General features: G+C 48.4%; 1 protein-coding gene across 1 annotated transcript in view; it reads right to left on the bottom strand.

Annotated features, from left to right (window-relative positions):
• HYDIN (HYDIN axonemal central pair apparatus protein) overlaps window positions 1-16,643 on the bottom strand; it is a 3,273,799-nt gene that overhangs the window by 1,325,920 nt on the left and 1,931,236 nt on the right. Inside the window, exon 42 of the mRNA XM_069654775.1 lies at window positions 14,479-14,616. Within this exon, the coding sequence (XP_069510876.1) occupies window positions 14,479-14,616 (138 nt within the window). The remainder of the gene's footprint in view (window positions 1-14,478; window positions 14,617-16,643) is intronic.

Genomic DNA, 16,643 nt, shown 5'->3' with positions numbered 1-16,643 from the left:
ATAACCCAATTAGGTCTTTGAAAAATTCGCATTTTTCACGGTGTAGGGTAAGCCCCAAATCCTCTAGCCTCTTCAGCGTTCACTCCAGCCTCTTCATGTGTTCCGCCTCCGAGTCTGCAAACACCAAGATGTCATCGCTCATATTCAAAACAACTTTCAGTCCTGCGAGCGCCCCCTGATGGTGTTCTGAAAAACGTCTGCAGCAGATGAAATGCCGAAGCTCAGGCGCTTAAACTGATAGAGGCCATCATGCATCGTGATATAACGTGAGTCCGGGTGGAGCTCGAGCTGATGATAGCCCGCCCTCAAATCTAACTTCGAAAAAACTCTTGCCCCTTGCAGTTCTCCTATAATATCATCGAGACTGGGCGTAATGTGTCTCTCCCTTTTGATAGCTGCATTTGGGAGGCGCATATCGACGCAGATGCGCACCGCTCCCGGCTGTTTTGGCTTGGGGGCCACCACTATGGGTGAGACCCAGGGCGTTGGGCCTTCCACCCGTTCGATGATGTCCATTTGGACCAGTGAGCGGAGTTCTTCCTCCACCTGCTCCCGGAGGTGGAACGGGATCCTACGATGTTTGAGAGCCGTGGGCCTGATGGTGTCGTCGATGTGTAGACGCACAGGAGGAGCTCTCAACTTTCCTACTCCTTCGAAAAGGCCTGAGAATCTGGCTAGTAGCTGCTCAATGTCTACTTGATAGACTGCAAATGCAAAATGCACAAGGTCCAATGCCTCCGACACTGCACAGCTAAGCAGGGAGTGGGGGCTCACGTCAGTGACGAAAAATCGTGCTTTTATTGACTTGCCGCCCTTTGAAACGGGCACCACAAAGACACCCTTGATGGGGAGCGGTGTGTCGCCCTCGAGACATCAACAGTGGTGGTCCCGGGATCGACTGGTAGTGATCGGAGGCTAGGACACATACCGAGGCTCCTGTGTCGATCATCACTTGTGTAGGGACCCCCTGGATGTCCACTATGCATTTGGGCTGCCTCTTTTTCCTTTCCCCTGTGGCTATGCTCGAAATGAAGAACACCTCGTCCTCCTCTTCTTCCTCCTCAGCCATGTTCAGCCTCTGCGTATCCTGTTACACTGCCGCAATGCTCTTTTGACCCCTCGACCCACTGCCAAACAACCTGGCCGGACCCCTTTGAGTAGGCACTGGCGCAGGAGCGCGACACATCCGGGCATAGTGTCCGAGTCTGTTGCATCTGCCACAGGATCTGGATTTGGCGGGACATTCCTCGGAGTGCGGCAAATCGTACCCACAATACTGACAAATGGGCGCCACTCCATGCGTCGGGCTTGCTTCTTGATGTTTCTGACTCCACTTACTCTTTGATGCGGACTGCCTCCCTACCGCAAACGCCTCTTCTGACCTGCTGGGGCGCACCGCCGCGTCCATTGTGGCACCCCTCGACTCTGCCAATTCATATATTCTTCCGCTGTCCAGGATGTGTGTCAGAGTCCACCCCGGCTCCCTTAACACCTGTCTGCGGAGTTTGCCTGAGCCACAGCCTTGGATAGCTTGGTTTCTAATCATGGACTCCTCGTTGTCCCATCTGCACGTCGTGGCCATTTGTCTTAGGCGGGCGCAGAACTGATCAAGCGACTCTTCTTCCCGCTGTTTTTCACTGTTGAACAAGAATCTCTCATAGTCCAAGTTGGACAGCGGAATAAAATGATTCCTTAAGGCAGTCTTGACCGCATCATGGGTAACTACTTGCAGGTTAAGGGACTCATACATGCGTAGGATGTAGAGTTGCCCTTTTTGTGCCATCATCGGTCTCTCCTGTCGCGGTGAAGTACATGTCCAATTTTCTTATCCAGAGCAACCATTTTGGGCCCAATTTTGATGGTGGACCCGACGTGTCGAATTCTTGCATGGGTAACAGCGATCCCCGTTGTCTCCTCCTTACCGCCACCGGCGCCGTCCCGGCATCTTCGTCACTCTCCGCCATGTTCACAGGTAGCACTGGCACCTCCTTAGGGTTTGGAGGCCGCAAACCTGACTTGTGCGGACAGTCGACGTATCTCAGGCCGCCGCGTGGTGTGGATTAACGTGGTCGCGGACCCGTCCAGTTACCACAGCTTGAGGGACAGTCGACCTGGATGTCGATGACTGTCAGGATTCCAAAAGTTAGTTCACTGTGGTTTCTGTGGACCGTGAGCAGCGCACAAGCACCTTTTCAGGCCGCTAATGCCCCGTGTCCTGCGTAGAAACCGATCCGCTTTGCTTGCGCTGGGTTCGGGGAATGCTCGATTCGCATCCTGCTTCGTCACCAGATGTTGTGTGCTGGCCCGTACCACGGGCTGCGCCGCACACGCACTCGCTCACACGCATCCACACAAGGTGACACGGGACACGCGTGTGTGCCTTACGGCGTCCCCGCGGCAACTGCCCGCACGGACGTTCTTTATTCTTCATGCGCATGCGCGACCCAGAACGAGGCTCGCGCATGCGCCGTTCATGCTTGCAACATCACACTGCAGTTGCTTACTCTGGTTCTATCTCTTCTTCTTTCAGCCTCCAGTTCTGTACAACATCCTTTTCCTGAACTCACAAAACAGGGCTAAATCGCCATAAGGATATTTACTCGAGGGATCTTCGACAGTCGTCGATTAATCTTTTGACATCTACAGCGCTGATGGAGCCAACAGAACTTCGAAGAATGCATCAGCAGTCAATGCCGTCTGTGGCATCGACAGTCCTCGAATAGAGGTTTTCACCGGTCTCGGCCTCTCCATTGCAAGAGGTGGTTGGTGAACTGAGTACCTGCCGGCTTTGTCAGGCGCGGTGGGCTCCATGGTCTTTCTTCTCAGTGCAAGAGAGAACGGGTGGGCCTGCTTTCTAAAAGACATGCATCATTTTGATGGGAAACGCTTTCTACTTTTCTGCCGAGGTGGATTTAGACGGGAAACGTATCTCTCTTTCTAGGGATGAGTCTTTGGGCGAACGTCTCTTCCTTCTCTTCTTCTTCTTTGATGAAGAAGAGGAATGATGGGAGTCGCTCCTCGAGTGAGATCGTTTAAAGTGTTTTTTGGACCGTTTTTTCTCTGTCAGGTGATGCATAGGCCATGGAGCTCTTTTTGACAGGTCTGTGCTTCGTACTTGGGGACTTCGAATACGAGGGACCAGGGGAGTTGCTAGGTCAGGAAAAGACCCGGGGCTAAACTGATGTCGGAACTGTTGGGACTGGGGGCTAGTTAGTGTTTTGGCTGTAGCTCCTGAGATTCTATCCGGGGCTACAACGAAAAGATCAGGGGCTATAAGCCCCCTTAACACCCCCCCTAGCAACGCCCCTGCAAGGGACCTTGGGCACATTTGGAGGCTCTCTCCTTTAACCACTTAACTGCTAAGAAAAATGTACTTAAAGGGAAATACCATGCACCTAGAACTAACAATCTCATCCTTAGCACTTCAGGGGTTAAGGCTTTAAGAGTTATAACTGGACACGAGCTGCAATCTGCCACTATGATTTCAGTATCGAGGTACCACAGACAAACACTGAGGATTGGTGAGCAACATTTACGCACCTCAATCACGGCACATTTTGAAACCGCAGAGTTTCAGAGTAGACATCATGAAGTAATATACTAAAATTCAAAAGAATGGTTTTAAAATGAAATGTGAGGTGAAGTTCCCGAGTAGCATCCTGGGCATGCAGAAAAAAGGAACTTGGGTCACGAAGACTATGACGACTCGATGATCATCGATGCCAGTGTGCACAACGCCCCTTGCTGTGGAAAAGCTTTCCAAGAGCTGCAAGGCAGGAGAATATATATTTGAGATGAGGAATCCGTGGGAGTGCACAATCCATTAGAAACAAAGATATAGGGACAAAAGGTGTCCCTACTGATTCTCACTATAAAGTGATATGTGAAGTGTAAAACAAGGAATATCACAATGCACTGTGTGAAGGCATCATGGAGTAGACGCAGACAACAGATCACATTTCTTTCTCAAAACTTCTTTATTTAACTTAAAACTGGACCATTCTGCCAGGACCCACACAAGGCATCAAAACAGGCAGACCCTGACGTAAGGAAGGAGGATCCCCCAGTGGAGAGGCAGTAGGGCTCATTACATGGCAGGAGCCTAGAAAGCAGCATACATTGTTAAATGCTATTTGGCCACCCCCTCTGGGGTCACAGTCTGATAAAGTGGGCCAGAACTAGTAGGGAGAAGACCCACAGGGCAAGGTAGGTGTGGCCGAAAAGGCCAACGGCGGACTCGGGGCCTGGAAGACGGCGGACAGAGTCAGTCAGTACCATCCCCGACCCCGGAAGAAAGGGAGCCGCACCCCGCTGATAGGTCAGGTGGTCGTCTCGGCACAGATCCTGACCAGAGAGGACCGGAGGAACATATTTTAGGACATTAAAGCAATCAGGACTGATATTAAGGCATCCATCCGTTACCTCAGGCGAATGGTTGATAAATTGGAGGATAAGATGGAAGGGATGGAGAACAATCATTTGCAGGTGGACCTCCTCGACATGAAATATGAAGCACGCTGGCAGATCTGGAAATGCGGGAGGAAGAAACATTGTTGAAGCTGGACGATTTAGAGAACAGAGAGAGGTGTAACAACCTACGTATCTTGGGAGTCAGAGAACAGAAGGGGGAATCAGCAACGGAAGTGGTGCGGAAGGTACAAGGACTAGTAAACCAACTGTTTGCCCTAGAAGCGGGTAAGGAGGTACAGCTGGAAAGAGCCCATAGAGGTGGAGGCAGTGATGGTAAAGGCCAAAGGTCCATAGTGGTTCGCTTTCTCAGATACAGGGAGAAGATGGAAGTTCTTGAAAAAGTGAAGAGCGTGGGGAGCTTCCAATATGAGGGTGACACAATCAAGGTGTTCCAGGACCTTCGGGATTGACCTTGACATGCCGCAGAGACTGCCGTCCTCTCACACAGTGGCTGACAGATGAGGGCATCCGATACCGTTGGTCCTTTTCCTTCGCTCTGCCATTCGAACGCTGAGAAGTGGATTACCGTGTGACCAGTGTTCAGGAGGCACAGCAGGTGCGCGAGGTTCTCGAGGGCAAAGATATGACAGAGGGACAGGAGGGGGCTGAGGCGACACCCTTGGGAGCGCGAGGGCCCCTGGGCCCGCAGAGTGCACAAAAAGAAGATGCAAGGTGGCAGGAAATTCAAGAAGCTGAACACCCCCGCCGCCCCCACAGAAGGGGACTGGAGACAAGAAATGAAGGAATGCCGGGCGTAGACTAGCTGAAGAATGGGGGAAGCTACATGCATAAGACTACCTCGGGGGGGGGGATGAGGGGTTATTAGGGACAATGGGAGAGACTGAACTTCATCCCTAGTGCAAACCTTGGGATGGGCGTCTCGTGCACAACAATTTTACAGGGGTTGGGGGGGAGTAAGGAGGGTAAGGTGGACTTAGGAATTTCTGAAAGGAAAGGCAGTTTTAGACATGAGGAGTTCTGTATTGATTGAAACCGAGTGGTCAGGAGGGGAAGTCATGGTTCCGAATGGCGCACCATGAGAAAGGGGACCATCAGAGGTTCTCAAGATGGGATCTTTGAATGTTAAAGGCCTGAACTCCCCAACGAAACGTTCTTTGCTGGGGAGAGAGATGTGGAGCTGTGACCTAGATGTGGTCTTAGTGCAGGAGACTTGGAAGGTATGTGAGGAAGAAAGACGTATCTGTCATGATGCCTACCCCCGGAGCACCAGGCCAGGGCCAGCACCCCCGGGAGCAGGCATCACGCCCCCGGGTAAAAGCCCAGCGGCCCTTTATAGGGGCTCTTTGGACTCTGTCCTGGCGCCGTTGGCGCCAGGCTCATGTTGGACATCAGTCCTGGCGCCATAGGCGCCAGGCTCATAAGGGGAAGTGTTAGGTGCACTTACCTGAAGCAGACCATGCTGCACACTCACCTGATGCAGACCATGCTGCATGAAGAACCAAGCCAAATGAGGCTTAGGAGGGACTATTTTTCTGAAGGAACTATTTTGTTACTTGGGTGGGGCTGTGGAAGAATACTCACCTGGAACTTCTTCCAAGGCTATTTAAGCCACGCCCGGACAGCCACACGTGCTTCGCATTGTTCTGCATCCCAGCAGCTGAACGCTCACCGTGTCTGCTCCTGCACCTGGACTCCAGCCACGCCCGCCTCGAACCTGGAACACCTGTAAGGGAATAAGAGAAGAGAAAGGTGAAAACCAAGAACTTATTCAACCTTCTTACCTGCATCCGGAATCTTCACGCCAGCATTCCTGAAGGAAGACTTCCATTTAAAAGCACTGCGTTGCTCGCTGCAGCGCCGCGCTTCACTCACCTGTTCCCGAGACGCCGCCCGGCTCCATCGCGGCTCTCAGCACCGGTCGCCACATCTCTGCACCTAGGGGAGAGAAGAAGAGACAAAAGGTGTTCAAGGGAACACAAGAGGAAAGCCGAATTTTCAGCCATATTACTTACCGGCTTTTCTTAGTGAACCATTCCACATCTCGGGTCGGCGCCGCATCTTTGGCAGGTACCGCACCCCGGCCCCTATGGGGAAAGGACAAAAGACATTACTGGGGAATTATTAAGACATTTAGAGGGGTCGCCCTCATCACTAACTCACCTGATTTTACCACCTGCAATTTAACCCCTCAACGCATCGCCTTTGTTCTGCACCTGAAATAAAGGACAGATCACAGGTTAGGAAAAACAACATAAAAGGAGGCTCACACTTGAACTTTTGCATCTTCATACTTACGGCGTATCGCTCAGAAAAGTCAAGTGGATTTGCCAGCGCCATTCTGAAAACCAGTGAAGTAACTGGACGAACGCGTGCCCCTGCACCAGAAGCAGGATGGAGAGTTCATCCTTCCAAACCATAAGGTGAGCTTAAACCGGGGGTTTTGGAGGAAGTCAGAGAAGAACGAAGGGGGAAAAGGGGGGAGCAAGCACACTATTCAGCAGACAGTTAATCCCCTTTCTCATCTGCAGAAGGATATTCCTACGGGCCAGACAAGCAAGATTGGGGGTCCTGTTCAATTGGTGGTCCGAATTCTGCGCATCACGCTTGAAGAGGCCACAGCAACCCAGACCAGACCAGTGCCTCAGTGGGAGCCAGGTGAGCGTTACAGTATCCCAGGAGCACACAGTGGGCTAGTTTTTTGGGCCTCTGGCCTCTTAAAAGGGAGGGGTGGGGGTCATACTTAATCGCAGAATGAGAATGAATTCACGGCTGACCATTACATCCATATATTGCCTGAATGTGGGCCAAATGCAGTTCCTGAGAGAAGCCATGGGGGAAGATACTTGACAGGACGTAGGGCTTACTCCTTGTAGAGGGCTATTTCAATATCTGGGCAGACAGAGAAACGGACCATAGCAGTGGGTAAATCCCCCCCACCAGGGATCGGGGGTAGACATTCAGAGGGTGGATTTATGGACTACATGTGGGACAAGGGGTTGGTGGACATGTGGCGGGATTGTCATCTGACGGAGAGTAGCTCTCGTCAGCTCATGGATCTAGAACGAGGATTGATTACTGATTCATGAATCAGCAGCATGCCGGTAGGGTTACCAGTTGTGAACACCTCCCAATTAGTTGGTCGGATCATGATATGGTAGATATGGGCATAACACTGACAGGTTTGCAATCCCGGGACTCCCTTTGGCGGTGCAAACATCTCCTCCTGATGGATGTCATCTTTGCAGAGGAAATGAAAGGTGCAATTGAGGAATTTTTCGACTCAATGACACAGGGGAAGTTGAAAAGGGCATGGTATGGGATGCGGCATAAGCAACATGGAGGGGCCTCCTCATTAGAGAGAGTGCCTCTAAAAAGAGAACTAGGGCCCTGTTAGCCCGAAAACTCAGGGGGGAGATTTGTCATCTAGAAAATGTGGAAGGTAAGGGAGAAAGAGGGAGATCTCAAGTCTATAAAGGAAAAGCGTCATAAACTGAAAGATATAGAGATAGGCAAGGTGCTGGCTAGTTTACAGTTCTTGAAACAAAGATACTATGAGAAAGGGGACAAGGCTGACCCGCTATTGGCGGCGAAGGGACCGGGGAAGGACGGGTACACAGCAGGGTTTTATAAGACCTTTGCAGGGTCCCTGGCACGACACATGGCAGGCCTATTTACTACTATCATGGCCACTGGGAGGCCCCTAAAACACCCCAGGACTGTTCTGGGTTATCCCCTGTGGGTTAACCTAATCCGTTTTCACACCGAAAACCACACAGGTAAGTAAATTCTACTATTGTACATGCACTTACATGTGTTGCCCTGATCTTGTTCTTCAACCGAACTTCGCAGGAGGCTACGTTGGTTGTCCCGTCTGTCTGTAGGTGAGCAGACGGAGAGGAAGCTTGCCCTATCACTATTCTCTATCCAGACTACTGCGTCTGCACTAAAAGGCACATGCCGCATAAGGGAAGATGTATGTGTCATTTGCTACTCAAATGAAATATCATATACTTTTATTCGGATTCTCTGGCTAGCAAAAAGGAAGGTAAAAATCTTTTTTCAACAAGAAGAAATACATTTTTTTTAATTTATATTTGAAGAAGGCCCTCTTCTCGTGTGTTGTGTGTGTATCCTGGGCACAACACTTGGGAGGATTCACTGCTGTAAATATTGTTTGCAGTTTTGTGGTTCTTTTGTTAAAAAAAGTAGTAGAGCGAACCCCACATATCTGGCAGAGGTAACTTTTTTTTTTTGATCAAAGATTTTATTGATTTTAAACATAAAACAACATTACACTTATCTCTCTGCAATACCGGGTAGGGACGTGGGAAAGGCGGGGGAAAGTTTGGGGCAATAGCGGAAGGAAAGGGGTGGCCTGGAGGGGAGAGGAACATATGCAAAATCTACATTTCCAGGTACATGTGATAGGATGTGGAGAGAGAGAGAGACAATCAAGAAACAAAAAACATTCAAAAACTCAACTTCCGGGACCATGGTCCGACAGACCGTCAACTTGACAACAGATGACCTTGTGGCATAGGCTATTCTCAGCAGAGGCATTTCCCCCACTCTCCCGGGGCAACTCTCAGTCACAGAGGCTGTGGAGCCATCCTTGTCCTTTAGCTAGTCTCTTCCCATCTTCTCCATATTTTGTCCGCTTTCTGCGGGCAACCCCTCGCTGCGTACACTCTATGTTCCATTATAGCGCATATGTCCACATCTGTGACCCACTGTTCAAAGCTTGGCGTACGTTCCGATCATCACAGTTGCGCAATGTTCCGCCTGAGAACTGCTACCGCAGTGGACCAGAACAATTTCTCATAACGGGAAAGGTCAGTGTCACTGTAGATCCCCAGGAGAAGGAGTTTTGGGCATCTCTGTATCTCTTTACCTATAACGCTAGACAGTTTATCACAGCATTTCTGCCAGAGCCGCTGTATCCTACTACATTCCCACAAAATATGGAAAAAGGTACCTTCTTCACTTTTGCAGCGTAGGCATCGTGCGTCCGAGGATTTGCCCCAGCGGAAGAGAGCCACTCTTGGGTAATAGGTGCGGAGCAGGATCTTCAGTTGGACCAGTCTAAGTCTTGAGGAAATGGTCGTTTCTCGTGGGTACATCAGGGCCTCCACCCAGTCCTCCGGTTGAAGGGGACCCACATCCCGTTCCCACTTTGCCTTCAAGCTGGTTAGTTCCGGTGTCGCAAAGGATGTTACCACATTGTACATGTTAGAGGTGACTTTCCGGTCCACTCAGTCCAAAACTATGTTTCTCTCTAATGAGGAGCTTTCCGGCATGTCTCGTGTTATGTGTCTGTGGGTTGTCCAAGCGTGTTTCAGCTGCATATAGTGGTACCTCTCTGTGTCTGGGAGGGAGAACTTTTCATGCAATGTCTCGAATGGTACCAGGTTGTCCTTGTGAACCACATCTCCTATACTGGCGATTCCTCGCTGTGCCCACTCAGGCCATCTGGGCAGCTTTCTTATTTCGGGAAGGTTGCAGTTGTTCCATAGGGGTTGTGCCAGCGTTAGCTTCCCGCCCCATCCTAAGTAACGATGTGTTTCTTTCCATATTCTCACTATATGCGTTGCCATATCCGTATGTGATGTGCGGTTCAACCCTCCATTCAGATGCTCTAGAGGCGTTGTTGTGGCATTAAAGATAAGACCGTTGATATGTGGGAGGCTTCCGTCTCCGTGGAACATATCATTTACTACCGCCATCTGGCTGGCGCAGTAATAAGACTGTATCCTGGGCAGTCCAATGCCTCCTTCCAAGATAGACCTTTGGAGCGTGGCGAGAGCAATTTGTGGGTGTCCTCCCCCCCCATAGCAGCTTCCGAAGGGTGCACTCTATTTTGTGAAATTCTCGCTGGTGAATGTATAATGGCGCATTTTGCAGGATATATAAGAATTTAGGAAGGGCAATCATTTTGAACAGGGCCGCTCTGCCCATCAGCGTTAATGGCAAGGAGATCCAATGGCGAGTATCTTCTGCAAATCTTGTTATGAGGGGGGAGAGATTCAGGGTTGTGTATTCAGTCAAATGCTTTGTGATACGTATCCCCAGATACCTGAACTGTTCTCTTTCGATCTGGTAAGGACCAGCCGTCAAGTTTGCCAACGAGGTGTCCCCTAGAGAACTGGATGTATTTGGACCAGTTCACTCGCAATCCGCTGAATGCCTCATATTGCTCTAACAGGTGCAGGACTCTGGGACAGGCATTGCTCGGGTCTTTCAGATATATGAGAAGGTCGTCTGCATAGAGAGATATTCTGTCTTCCCAGGTCTCGGACCAACGGAAGCCTTCCCAGGTTGGCGTGTTTCGCAAGAGGATTGCCAGTGGTTCGATGGCGATAGCAAAAATCATGGCTGACAAGAGCAGCCCTGTCTCGTGCCCCTCCCCAGATTGAAGAGGTCCAAACGCCAGCCATTAACTCTGGTCCTGGCCACCGAGGATTCGTACAACAGGCTCACCCACTTCATAAAGTTCTCACCGAAGCCCATGTGTTGCATTATGGTCCAGATGGCCTCCCATCTCACCGAGTCGAAGGCCTTCTCGAAGTCAATTGCTAGCAGGGCTAGCGGGCCCGGTATGCTGTTGGCCCTTTCCGGGGCCGAATATAGCATGTGGAGGTTCATATGTGTTGATCTCTGGGGCATGAAGCCGCACTGGTCTGGATGTATCTGGGTGAGAATAACCTGTTGCAGGTGGTCGGCAAGTAATTTCGCCAGAATTCTAGTTTCGCTATTGATGAGTGAGATGGGCCTATATGAGCTTCATCTTTCCTGGGGCTTGTCACGCTTGGGTATCACTATTATTGTTGCTTCTCGCAGATCTGGTGGGAGAATGCCCTCTTCTAGCGCATGTTGGTACATTTGGAGTAGTTGGGGGGCCACCACATTGGTCCCCACCTTTTGCCATAGCTCAACCGGGAAGCTGTTAGGTCCTGGGGATTTACCGGATCGGAGGCCCGACATGGCACTTAGGATCTCCTCTTCTGTGATCTCCCTCTCCAGCAGCTGCAGTTTGTTTCCGTTACGGTGGGGATGTTAATTTGTTCCATGATTGTGACATCCATCTGTGTCGTTGGCTTTCTGTACAACTCAGCGTAATAATCTGCGAAGCCTTGGTTTATTTCCTGATCGGTCACCCCTGGATTCGGTCCTCCTGTCTCGAGCCTTCGGACATGACTGCGTCCCTGCTCCATCCTTTCCAGCCAAGCCAGCATCTGGCAGAGGTGACTATTGATTAGTAAGTCTCTCTGTAGTGAATTTGACAAAAGTGTATATTCTCTCTCATTCCTAATTTGCAAGAGAGGAGTGCTTATGACCTTTTCTGTGAAGTTATATCTTCACTAAACGGGGTCATGCAAAAGCTGACCGGTTTCAGTGGACTGGTGTCAATGTGCCACTTTCTTCAAGGCTAGGAAGGCACCAATCTGTGTGCCTTATCTTGCTTGGTCTCAGCTCTGTCTGCAGGTAGTTCAGGTAGTCCCACCCTCTCTTTGGGTATCAAGGGCTCCTTGAATTGCAGTAGTGCAAGTATTTTGGTCTGAAGTCTTGGGATGGATCAAGGATGCAGGAGAGGGGTATACAGGGTGGACCCTATGTTGGTATTGTTTGGGTTGGAGAAGCGGGAGGACCAATGGTGTGTCCTCTCGCCTTTGGTGCACTTTCTTCTCCTGGCGGCATGCGCATGTCGTGCCAGATACTAGAAAAGGGGGACCATCCCTACAATGAAAGAGTGGTCGAGCACAGCAAAAGCACCACGGAACTCGATGAGACAAGTATTAAATGTTTTGAGCCTACTTGGATTTTGACTGAAATATATGGACACAGTTAAGAAATCCGGCTGTTGAGGGAGGAGTTTAACTGAAACAATGGGGGTGTGGGGGAAGGCGGGGAGTTAATGGGGTAGCAAGTCATGTTGATTGATGTGATTGAAGAGGGTTGATCACTCAAGATTGTTCTGTTTACCCAATGCTTAACTATGTTTAAAATCAATAAAAGGCAATTTACACACAAAAAAGTCAAGACGGGTACAAAACAACAGCAAAATGTGGGGGGTTTCCACAGAATTCTATGTAGGGAAAGCAACAAAGAGAAACCTTTCTCAACGAGAAACCTTTCTCAACATAACTCATATGAGGTAAGTGCACCTATATCAGATATAAAAAATGAAAACAAAACTATTTTTTAAACAAACCCTTTCTAAACCTTAATTTAAGACATGGCTTTGCATGAGTGAAAAATGTCTTGCAACAGAAAACCAAAAGGCTTATTACTCCATTTGGAAAATGAAAGGAAACAGAAAGTGTGGTGCTGTGTACCTCAATATAAAGAGCAATGTGATGGCACAGCAGTTGCTGCCAGACCATTGAACAGGGAAACCAGAACTGGTCATTGGGCGGCGCTAGGGCAGGCAGTTGCAGGCCTCATTGACAAAGATAGGGTCTCCTTCAAAATGCAAACACACAGCATTATCGTGGAACAAAGAACAAAATCCAGACTGGATTGGATTGCTTGAATAGCAGAGTGTACAGCTAACTGATAAGTACGGAAAGTAGGGCACCAGGGTACTTTGTTTCTCTCATGCAAAATCATCTATCAGGCAGAGGAGAGAGAAACACTGCAGAAGCACTTGAACCATTGGAGGAAGACCCTCCCCTTAATGCGTCGTAAGACTTTCACCAGGGCTCAAACTGGCCCTTAATTTGCAAAAGTCTTGTCTAATGTATCCAAACCTTTTGCTCAATAGTAACACAGAAATTCAATGAATTAAGACATCACAAATGTGTATAAGTCTTGTTCTTTTTGTTTATCCAAGTCTTTTATATTAAAAACATAATCAACACACTGGTTATGTTCACTTGATAACACGACAAGACTAGCAGAGGAAGGTATAACGACAACAAATCTAAATAAATACAGAGATGGTGAGACAGTTATAGAGATGGGTTTAAGAGTTGACCAGAAAGTAAATGAAATAAAATTACTGTAAAGGGATGACAAGGAGGGAAGAGTGAGTGGAAGAAGTAAAAGGAAGAGGAAATACAGAAAAATTAATTATCTGTAACATTAGACCTCTCACATGAGGATGCAATGCCATCCTTGCAGGAACCTCCACCAAAAATCTTAAACTACAACTCGCACAGAACAACGCCCTTAGAGCAGTTTGGGGCCTCAAACGCTCAGACCGCATCTCCCAAATAAGGCACGATGCCCACTGGCTTCCCATCAAAGAACGCATTGAATTTAAAATACTATCCACCACTCACCACTGCCTCTACAACACAACCCCCATCTACAAAAAATCCAACCCGCGAACCCTATGCTCAACTATCACACTCACTACCCCTAGATTCACCAGGAAATTATCAGGGGTCTCCTGCTTGACTGTCATCGCTCCCACATTATGGAACACTCTCCCACCCTCAGTCAGGAACAAATCATCCTACCTTGCGTTCTGCAAACAAGTCAAAATTGCCTTATTTAACAAATACGCATGAGTCTAGCTGAAACCACTGCTCATCCAAATCTCTAAACTCTAACTATGTCTTACTTACGCCTTACTATGTATGTAATCTAGCGCCATGATACCTCTGGGTCCTGGGCGCGTATATCAAATGAAATAAATAAATACATAAATGAGCATGCACATTCACGTGCGATCCACAATGATTCCCAAAAAGGCAAGATTTGCTTGGCAACTGGATCTGTTGGTTACCTAATCAGTTCTGATGATTTAACCTAAGGACACTGCTTTGTGAGAAGGAGTTTCTTCTGAAATGTTCCTGGATCCACAAACATGTGAACTGGTGACATGTAGCCCAAGGATATTAAGAGGAGACCACAGTGATAGATATATTACTTGCAAAGGATTCCTATTCATATGCATGGTGCATCAAACCATGGTACAGTAGATCATCAGTGAGCTAGATGGAGGAAAGGGTGGAGGTATAGTGAAAAAGAATGTTCTATCTTTGATTGGGCTAGTTTGAGTTGTCGGTGAAACACTACGGCTGTGATCCACAGCATTCATACCTGGATCCTTTCTGTCAGAATTTCCACCAGAAGCTCCTCTGGGAGAATACAGCTCATTAATCCAGACTCGCCTGCTACACTTGCAGTCACACTGAGTCGTCGCGCAATGGGACCTCCAAGATAAAGGTTGACTGTGGTCTGTAATGGAAGAGATAAAAACATGAACAAAAACAAAGGAAATATTACAGTAAGTAGTGCTTTAATGGGAATATTCCAGATGGCTAGAGAGACGTTGAGTATTTACATACACGCTTCAATTCTAGATCATTCAGCTTAAGGATGCTGGATGTCACCAACTTTAGTGCATCCCACACAGTCAATAGTCTATCTCTTGAATAGAAGCCTGTCATGAGGAATACTTAATCAGTGCCAAAAGGAGAGATTATACGTAACCTGATTATCTATTCTTGAAAGAAAACATTTACAGAGTTACAATGCTTATGCTCCCAGAATGTAGACGACTCTGCTAAACAAAATGACGATTACCACACTGCATGTTTTATTAGAGAACAGAAGGCGATAACATCACCTCTAGGTCTAGCTCTGTGGAAGTCGTCATGCCTCACTGACAAACGATCTTTTTTTTTTTTAACTTTATTTTTCGGTTGCAATTCACAATACACACGCATGAACCACTCCATGGTACTGGATATACATGTTATACACTTTGTTTTCTCCCATACATATACATATATAAAACAACATCACAATTTATGATATTAAACGTATGTTGCTGGAATTAAGGCACACATTTCAATCGGTATCATCCTCTTCCGGGTTAGGTGGGGTGGTGAGAAGGTAAGTCCTGAACGCTGACCAAATGTCTTTAGGTCTGCACGTAGAGTGGACCAGTCCTATGTACGTTTCTTCACATTCGTGCACATATGCCAGTGATTTTAAGAATTGTTCTGCACAGGAGGTATGGAGACTCTTCCATTTTTGCAAAATACATTTTTTAGCCACCACACATGCGACGTTGAATAGCCTCCTAGTTTTTTCTGGGAATTTTCCGATGTCGCCGAACAGATATTTTTGGGGGGTAAGTTGGGCGGGAACTTGCTTAATGTTTTCCAGTATACTTGCTACTGCCTTCCAGAATCTAATTATTTCAGGGCAGGCCCAGTACATATGGTATGAGTCAGCTTGAGGGTTATTGCATTTGGGGCAGTTCGTGTTTGTGGACTCCTTGAATTTAGCCATCTTGACAGGGGTATAGTGAAGTTTATTGAGCATTTTGAATTGTATGAGTCTGAGCCCGGCGTTGAGGGAGACCTTCTTTGTGAGGAGGCAGTACCTGGACCATGTTCCTTCCTCTATTGTTGTACCCATGTCCTGTTCCCAGGAGGAGTTTATATTATTGGAGGACTTCGTATGTGTTTGGACTATGTTGTACAGTGTGGAGACGCCTATGTGAGGCTGTGAGTGAAGTGCCTGGTAACAGGGGTGCTCGGGCGGCTCAGCTGGGTATGATGGCTAGAGTTTCTTGAATGCCGCTTTAATACGATGATATTGTAACGTGACAAGTTGGTCCCTCCCAACTGTGTCAGCGAAGTCTTCGGGGGTGACGAAGCTTCCATTGGGGAACATAGCCTTCATTGTAATGTCATAGTTCGGGATCCAGGCTTTCTGTATACCAGGGTCATACGAGGGGGCAATGCCCGGAAAGTTCCACAATGGAGCTTGGGAGTCATAGGGAATATTGATGTGGAGGCGCTTGCCAATTGCAGCCCAGGCTGCGATCGTGCAAGCTACAGGGTCAAATTTGCATTTGTCTTTGTAAGATGTCGCAAAGATTATAGAACGCAAGTCCGATGGGCGGACCGAGTGCCGTTCAATGGGGACGTGTGGTGCATCTGTTGTAGGGTTCTGCCAATATTTGGCATAGTGAGCCTGAGACACAAGATAGTACAGCTCATAATCGGGCGCAGCGAAGCCCCCCGTGTTGTAGGGTTCCACCAGTTTTTCCCATTTGAGCCTGTTAGCCCCCCCGTTCCAAATGAAGGTGGTTGACAGGGACCGCAGGTTTTCAAAAAAGGGTCTGCCTGGCCATATCGGGACATTATTAAAGATATATAGGAGTTTGGGGAAGATCACCATTTTGAGTACTGCTATCCGACCAGCCAGTGATATGGGCAACTTGGTCCAGATCTGGAGTTTGGTGTGGA

This window comes from Ambystoma mexicanum, chromosome 1p, assembly GCF_040938575.1.
Source record: "Ambystoma mexicanum isolate Mex_15411 chromosome 1p, UKY_AmexF1_1, whole genome shotgun sequence".
Lineage (NCBI taxonomy): Eukaryota > Metazoa > Chordata > Amphibia > Caudata > Ambystomatidae > Ambystoma > Ambystoma mexicanum.
The sequence above is the reverse complement of the archived record's forward strand: the minus strand, read 5'-3'. Positions and strand labels throughout refer to the sequence as shown.